At 51.2% G+C, this 8,770-nt stretch overlaps 1 protein-coding gene across 3 annotated transcripts in view; it reads right to left on the reverse strand.

The window, feature by feature from the left end:
* Nucleotides 1-7,094, reverse strand: part of TDRD7 (tudor domain containing 7) — a 45,230-nt gene extending 38,136 nt beyond the window's left edge. The window contains exons 1-3 of one of the 3 annotated variants that reach the window (XM_084225244.1): nucleotides 6,899-7,094; nucleotides 3,662-3,910; nucleotides 2,129-2,349 (exon numbers count right to left, since the gene is read on the reverse strand). In XM_084225244.1, coding sequence (XP_084081370.1) covers nucleotides 2,129-2,335 — 207 coding nt within the window. In that variant the 5' untranslated portion in view covers nucleotides 2,336-2,349; nucleotides 3,662-3,910; nucleotides 6,899-7,094. Of the gene's footprint in view, nucleotides 1-2,128; nucleotides 2,350-3,661; nucleotides 4,991-6,898 lie in introns of those variants that run through there. The other 2 variants (XM_084225242.1, XM_084225243.1) reach the window with 2 other exon arrangements.
* Between the last annotated feature and the right edge of the window lie 1,676 nt (nucleotides 7,095-8,770).

The following is an 8,770-nucleotide window of genomic DNA, read 5'->3' on the forward strand; positions in this document are numbered from 1 at the left end:
TATTTACTGCCTACTTTATACTATTCCTTTTTGAATGCATTTCTTCTGGTACATCTTGGACAGCTGACCTAGCAGGAGGAAAGTCCTTTTAAGACTATCTAGACTGCAGTCATGATCATTAACTGCTAGCAGACCCCTGGGTGTGCCTGTCTTTGCTGTCCTGCCCCACTGTCCACAAGGGGATTAAAGGAAGAGGCAAGGGTCCTGACAGACATTTCGGGGGGTCGGGTTTCCCAGAGCCATGAAGAGAGACTGGCTGACTGCCAGTGCTCTTGCAGTGGCCTTGTGTGGACTCTGAGCTATGGTATCACTATAATGGAGCTCAAGTATTCTGGAGAGAGGTGAACAAAAAGAACAGGCTTATAATGATATACAGCCTGTAGCAGTCCCAGGTAGCTTAGCAGCCCACATGAGTGCATAGTCATGCTAGCCACACTCTGCTTAATGTCTGCTATGTCCACACTGTTGACAGTGGCAACAGGAGTGTCATCAAACAGCAACATAGGCTCAGTCTTTGCACCTTTCCTGCCTCCCAGGTGTTCAACAAGGCACCTCCTCTTAGTTGTTTCAGTCATGCAGAGCACAGGTGGCATTTCTGAACCAGAGTGAGTCCTCCTCAAGTACCTCAAGACCCCTGACTTTCTCCTTTTTCACCTCGTAGAGCCACATTTCACTCTCTTGTAACAGCTGCTGCAAAGAATTCACTGCCCCTAGTGCTATCCAAGAGTTCACAAGGCTCTCAGCACACATCGCATTAGTGGATAAACAAGGCTCTCAAGGGAATGGGAGGATACCAGATTACACCCTGCAAGGCCCGAGTTAGAAACAGATGGCTATTTGCCAGAACCACCACGAGGAAGCATTTAATTGCAGGATCACCAATGTTCCCAGACCTGAGGTACCTGCAATCCTGTTACTAACGTAGCTGCGCTGAGGCAGGCTTTGGAGAAAAGAATCCCAAACTTGCTTGTCTGCCGTAAAAGGGCAAATTCTGATGTAAATATGCAGAAAGGGAACCTCTTGCTTAAAAACAGCCACATTTCCAGGTATTAGGACAAAACCCAGGATACTACCCACTGTATTCTCACCCCACAGCTAACGAGGGAGAAAGAGTTATGAGTTCACAGATGCCATCCCAATCCAGCTGAGCAAACAAGGAAGTTCAGCCTTAAGTCCTGTCTCTTCAAACCTGCTATGACTGCCACACACTGTGCCAAACATCCACTAGCTTTTTGCTCCACCTAAGGAACCCAGAACCATAGCTCCAATGAGGGAGAGGCTTCAAGCTTGCCACACAGATCATCTGCAAGTCACACAGCTATACCAGCTATCAGGAGAACATATTCTGACTTCAAACCAAGAAGTCAAGACTATTGGGCAAGGATGTTCGTGGTCCTAGCAAACTGCTTCCACCAGGAGACACAAGCTAGTGCATCAAGAGCAAGGAATAAGGGACAACTCTTCTACCATACCAATCCTCTGCTAAGATCTGCTTTTCCTTCTTGATCTGCGTGACGACCCTTTATCCCTTGTACACTTGCCAAGCTGAGGCACTTGCAAATGTTGCAGCAAGGCACCTCACTTACATGAGCTCTTTGTCACCTCAGCACATATTTGCAGTCCTGCTGCTCTGCAATCCACAACAAACAAGCATCGCAAGTCCAAAGCAAGCACTGTCAGGCTTATAAGCAACAGCGTTTCAGAGTTTTACTGTAGGAAAAAAATTATGCTAAACTCCACTGAGAAGAGATGAGTAACACACACAAGTTAAACTTCTTTAAGGTCCCAGGACAAGCCACTAGTATATCCTCTAAAGTCAGAAATGCTGAGAAAGGGGCCAGATCTCCACAGTCACACAAGTGATCTTTCCACACAGAATTCACATTTCCAAGAAAAAGCCTTGCAACTTTACACCTTCTGCATAAACAATTCTGGGTCTGGAATGCACAGGCAGGAAAATAAGGAGCACTTAGTATTTTATTTCACAGCTTCCACCTCTCCCAGAATTAGTGCACCATATGCAGCCTACAAAAATCCACAGCACAAAAGAAGATAAAGCTATGAACCAGGAACATTCTGCAAACACAAAAGCCATTTCTGAACCGAAATTCTGAACCGTGATTCTTACCTCTCCCATTTTGTTCTCTTCCATTCTGACTACTCCTGGGATACTCTCCAAGTAGCCTTCCAGTGTGTCATATCCTAGGTGCCTGAAGGGAATGGACTCATTGGTCAGGGACCTATATTCATTCTGGAGTTCTGACAAACGTACGCCATTTTTAAAGGCATGAAGAACAGCTCGCAGGGCTTTTGCAACAAGTTCTGGCTCCTGCATCTTCACCAATAACCCTGTCTCCAAAACAAAAAAAGAAGAGAAAAAAAAAGCATTTTTACATACGCAGGCTAAAATCACTGGCTTTTACTATTCAAGCTCCCTCCCCCAATAAGCCAGAAGGCAACAACTCAGTGGCTCATCTCCGGAGATTGTGATACTTCTGGGTAGACCGATAGGGCCATGGTAGTGCAAGCCAAGCATAACGTGATATGGAACACACAGGGCATGACATTGTCAAAAAGTGCTGACAAAGGAGCACAGCAGCCATCATGCACAGGTTGGCTCCGCCAGACAATCATGAGAGGCCACATGCACGGAAGAGGGGCGGGTGCTGCTAAGCAATTGACCCACCACAGACAAGTACTGAATACTACACCTGTGACAGGTACAGTATTCTGGATGTGTGTAACTGGGGAAAGAGAGGCACTCTGCAAAGTAGCCTGGGGGTCCTGCCAATCGGAAGCTGAACATGAGTCAGCAGTGCCCTGGCATCCAGGAGGGTCACCCGTGTCCTGTGGTGCATCAGGCACAGCATCACAGCCGGACAAGGGAGGGGATTGTCCCGCTCTGCTCTGCACTGGGGCAGCCTCACCTCGAGGGCTGGGGGCAGTTCTGGGTACCACAGTACAAGAAGGACATTGAGCTGTCAAGAGTGTCCAAAGGGGGGCAACAAACATGGTGAAGGGCCATGAGGGGAACCCATATGAGGAACGGCTGACGTCACTTGGTCTGCTCAGTCTAGAGATAAGAAGACTGAGGAGAGACCACATTGCAGTCTACAATTTTCTTGCGAGGGTAAGAGGAGCAGCAGACACTGATATTTACACTCCTGTGACCAGTGACAGGACCCAAGGGAATGGCCAAAGTGGTGTCAGAGAAGGTTTGGGCTGGGTATCAGGAGAAGGTTCTTCACCCAGAGGGTGACTGAGCACTAGAACAGGCTCCCCACAGAAGTGGTCACAGCACCAGGTCTGACAGAGCTCAAGAAGCGCTTGAACAATGGTCTAAGGCACATGCGGTGATTAGTCTAGTTTCCTGTGCAGGACGAGGAGTTGGATTTTGATGATCTTGTGGGTAATTTTATCCATTTCAGGATATTTTGTGATTTGATGAGACCTTATTACCTGCAGGAATAAAACTTCCACTGAAAGTGAGAGAGGGCAAAACCACCACGCCCTGTCACAGCACCCCACGCTCTGTGGTGTGGAGTGTCCCTCTAGAGAGACTGAAGCTGCTCCGCGTGCCCCTGAGCCAGCACCTGCACCAATGCCTGCGTCTCAACTCCACCATGGAAACAGCATGCATCTGGGGCATGCAACATCTTACCCACAAGTGCACAACGTGACTCCACAGACTCTTCAGAGAGAAAACACAACTTAAGTCCCCAGGCACGTGATCCTCTGACAGAGAGATTTTGTTCTGGCCTTCTGTTTTCTCAGCCTGTGTTGCTCATGTCTGGTAGGGCCATGGCATGCCCAGGGCCTCCCCCAGGGATATGCACTGCATCACCATCCCTCTGGGCTCTGCCTGGCCATGGAGCCTTCTCAGCCCAGATCGAGGGACAGACCTCGATCCCTGTTCCGGGGAATGACACGGTGTTTGCTGAGGCCTGCCTGGCGGACACCTCACACAGCTCCACAGCCCACGGGCACGTCCCACTGCTCTGGGACACCTCCTGGCTGCTCCCCAAACAGCTCAGTGCTTTTTCTACAGCCACGCAAAGCGGAAGGCATGAACCTGCCTTTTATCTTTGTGCAATGCATTTCATCCACATCTACAAATTCATTCCAGCAGCTCTCAAGAGACACTGCTTTACCTACCTCAGGCTTAGGATTTTACCATTACAAATGTCTCATTTACAGACCTCTAGAAATGTATATCATTAGCGTATCTAAGTACGAATCTGCTGAATCATTCCTTCAGACAGACAACTCTAACTATCTACGTGCCCCATGCATGAGCTGCATAGAAATATTTTGATATCTGAGTACTTCCTGGTACAAGGAAGCAGGAGCTGCCACACTGAACAAAATGGCATCTCCCTCCCACAAAATGGTGGCAGAAACCTTCCGGCCAGGCCTCCGGCCCAGGAAGTCTGGGCAGCACGGGAGGCGCTTTCAAGGCCGGCGCCAGCGCCGCCTAAAGCCCTCCCAGCCCCCCAAATCACAGGCCTGCACACACCTGGGGCTTCTCCAGCAACACCCAGCTACGCCCATGGGACCTTGGGGAGCACAAGTGCTGCAGGGCAGGCTCTGTGCTCCCAGCCGGGCGTCCTCCTCCCCTCCCAGGCGCTGGCTCACCGCAGGGACACTCCTGCCACAGGAACCTCCCTGCCACGCCCGTACTCCAGACCACGCAGCTCTCGCACAACCCAGCAACAGCCCTGCTCTCCATGTGTGCGCTGCACGCCACGCTGAGCACAGCACGCCGGTGCACCTCAAACGCCTCATCCTCGCCCCCCAGCAGCTCATGTGCTACATGAGCACACCCACTGCTTCGGGAGAAGGCCACCTCACACTTCTCAAGATGCTCCAGCTCTAGCCACAGCACCAGAGTGCCCCTCCACCAGCACACCAAGGCCAGCAACTCCTGCCCGCCCACCCGCACGAGGCTCTCTCCGATCTGCAGCCCTGCCACCAGGGGCCCCGGGAAGGGCTGGTCTGCACTGCTCTCCCCAAAGAGACCCTCTCCCATCACCCCTTCCCTTCCTGGGAAAGTCACCAACTGGGCAACAACACACCAACGCCAAAAGGAAGAGAAATGCCAACCCTCAGCACATTTCACATGCCACCACACACATCTCAGGCTCTCCCTTCCTCCGCCCAACTTCACGACGGTCCGGCCCTGGGGCCGGACAAGGAGGCACAGCATCAAGTCCTCTTCTGCACCCTTCCTTGAACAGTGTCCCTTTATGCACACACAGCCCTTCGCTAACCCAACCGTACCTCTTGCTCTGTGCGCTTATGTTTGCACACGGGTACGCCCATCTCCCTGCACCCAGACACACAGCACAGCCACTACGCATCTTCACACTCACATGGCTCCTCAGCCCTGCAATTTCTGTCCTCGCTGCTCCAGCCGCTTTCACCCACTGATCCTGCAACAATCCCTCAGCAGCAGCTGCCCTCACAGCTGCCCTCTGCTCAACATAGGCACTGCCCAGGAGGAGCAGCACACGCTGAACCTGCACATCTCCACACAGCAATGGGCAAATCTACACTGGACACGCGCATCCTTCTCTTATCCTTTCAGAGACTTTGCAGCTGGTGCACCGAGCTTCAAAGAATCAGAAGATGTGATTGCCACCTGCCAGAAGAAAAAAGACACACGAGGTTCATATCTTCTTTGGACCCACTCAGTTTCAAATGACATCATGTGCCACAGAAACTTCTAAGTGATGTTATGTCCTGATCATATACAAAAATCCCAAACACTAAAGCAGTGAGAACCCCAGCAAATAATGCATTTCTCTCTAGATCTGTTTTTCAAGCCATATTCATTCAAGAAACATGGAAAAGCTGATACTAATTTTTGTCTAGTGTCCCTTTTAAATAGTAGACACAATTTCTTATTTGGCAAACCTGGCTCTCGAAAATTCTCTTGACTAAACCTTCTGAGTTTATTTTCCTGCACAGGTAAAATTAACCGTATATACACCACATCCAAGGAGTGATGAAGAAAATTTAAAATCACCTGGAATGGCAGTTTTAAAAGTTGATTCAAAAGAAAAAACTTCACTAAAAGAAGAAACTGAGGATCACGGGGGAAATGACATCATGTCAATATCAGACATGTTAGTTGCATACCAATACAATAGTCGAATTATATCTGAAATAGCAAACAGCATATTATAAAGTCCATCTCCTAAACTATATTGTAAGGAGTAGTCACGAGGACAAGTTAAACGAGGTGACAGGTACTAGGGTACAAAGGTTAAACTGAATCCAGTCTCAACCCACACCTTACAATCTTCCCATTCCTATAGTCAACAATTACACAGACTTGCAAGGCAGCAATGGTGACAACACCGATATATTAACAGAAAGCTACACAGCTCAGAGTAGTTCCGAAGCTTTTTAAAAAATCGTTTTTGAGTTAAGCTGCTTTAACATGAGGTCATTCAGCAGTTATGACATTTTGCCGGCGGTTCACTGCCTCCAGACAGCAGGACACTTCACTGGAAACGGAGCCCGAACTGCCTCACCATCACTAGGTCAACGCACATCGTTCAAACCACCTCTGCCAGCACGTGAACCGAAACTTCCTTCGGAACGCTCAGAACGGATGATCCGCGCTGCGGATAAATTAGCCAGGCTAAGGCAAAGAGGAAACGCTGACAGATCTGCCGCAGGGAGGGGATGCACTCCCTGGTAGCCTCGCTTTTCGCAGACTACAAACACTCCCCCGGGGAACACGTCTCCGAAGGCAGAAAGCATCCACTAACCCGCTGAAGATGGGACACTTTCTCTGTCACCGCGCAGGCACTGAGGAGGAACAGCCTCCCGCTGGCTGGCAGCGCCCGTCCCTCCGCACTGCCTTTCCCCTCAGACCGCGAGAACTTACGCCCGGCGGGGCTCCACTCCTTCCTTTCCACTTCCTCCACCCGCGGCTCTCAGGCACCGGCCAGAGCCTCTTCGGGCCGCCGCCGCGGGCCGGGCCGGAGCCGGGAGGAGCCGCCGCCTCTCTGCGCGGGGCCGGGGACTGAGGGGCTGCGCGGTCGCTCCCCGCGCCACCGCCCAACCGGCCCGGGCCGCCCCGCCCGGCCCGACCGCTGCCTCCGCCCCGCCCGCTCCGGCCCCGGGCGCCTGCGCAGCGCCGTCTCGTGCCGCTCCCGGGAAGGGCCACGTGTGCCCTCGGCCGCGGGAGCCGGGCGGGACCTGAGCTGGGCTCGGCGGGGGCTGGCGTCCGGCCGCTACCGTGCCGCCTCAGGCCGCCGTGCTGCCTTCCCACGGAACCGGTGAAGTCTCAGTCCTGCCATAAGGCAGCAGCCAGGATCGCCTTCCAGAGGGAGCGGCTGAGGAATAACAGCTCCGTTAGAGCGTCAAATTCTCTTCTGCAGAGAATCATAGTGTGTTAAGGGGAAGTTGCTCAAGGCCTTATCCAGCCTGGCCTTGAAGGCTGCCAGGCTTGGGGCCTCCACAGCCTCCCTGAGCAGTCTGTCACAGTGTCTCACCACCTTCACAGCAAAAAATTTCCTCTTAGTAGCTAACCTAAATTTTCCGTCTTTCAGTTAGTACCTGCTGCTAGTTCCTGATAGTGCCTTTTTGGCTTCCCCAAACAACCCTTCAGATACTGGTTGCAATGAGGTTGCCACACAACTTTGTTTTCTTCAGGTTGAACAGCCCCCAAGTTTCTGAGCCTGTCTTCATAGGGAAAGTGCTCCAGTCCTTTCAGCACCTTTGTGGACCTCCTCTGGACTTGTTCCAATAGTTCCATGTCTTTCTTAGGTTGGGGGCACCAGAATGGTATGCAGTACTCCTGCAGATCTTTAATTAATTCACTTAAATGCATCAGTTTCAGAGTACCAAACCCTGCTGAATTTGGTTCTGCAGCTGGAGCTCGCTCTTGTCACCATGTACAAAAACCACTCCACAGGTGCTGGTGGGCGCCTGCCTGCACTGCCATGCGGCTGCAGCCCTTCACAGGAGGGCTGTGCTTGCCCAGCCGATATCCAGGCAATGTGCATCTGCATTGGCACCTTGGACACTACTGCCTTCTTGAAAGCTGTAGACCCACATTTTCAGCTTTCACTGTGCTGTCCAGCGTTTCAAGCACATGGCTGATTTGTTCCCCACGCGAGTGGTTACTAGTGATGGAGAGCCACTCAGCATCCTGTATCAAGGGGCCCGCAACAGCATTCCTCTCTCTGTAGATCGTCACTTCTGAGAGCCAGAGTGGAAGCAGCATCAGGCCAAGCTGTGTGGTCACCCAACAGTGGAGGTCTGCCAAAGCCAGAGGCTGGCCCCACAGAGGAGCTCATGCCAGGACAGAGGTGGAGCTGCTGAACCTCACAGGGATCAGCAAGGGACCTCGAGGGGCTCCCACCTTCTGCTATGACTGCTGCAGCCTCCACAGACTGCTTGCTGCCAGAGTCCAGTATCCTCTGACAAAGCATTTTTAGAAAATCCACACACTGAGGATCCAACATTTAATACAAAGTTTACTCATTTGAGGCTATTTTAATTTACAAGGGCTTTCCATTTAGTAGGGCGATACAGCAGTTACAGCAAACATGCACATTAAATTTTGCAGACTGTAGCATTTCCAATATATTACAGAATCACAATACAGTTGTGAATCTCCTAAGTGGCCTCTAGAATATGCATGTTGTTACAACACTGTCTTCAACTGCTAGGAGGGAAAATGTGTGCTGCAGCCAGCTTAGGGCTGAAGCACTCTCTTTAAAGGTACTTTGTTCATAGTTTTTTGACATTT

Source organism: Fringilla coelebs (assembly GCF_963513975.1).
Source record: "Fringilla coelebs genome assembly, chromosome: Z".
Lineage (NCBI taxonomy): Eukaryota > Metazoa > Chordata > Aves > Passeriformes > Fringillidae > Fringilla > Fringilla coelebs.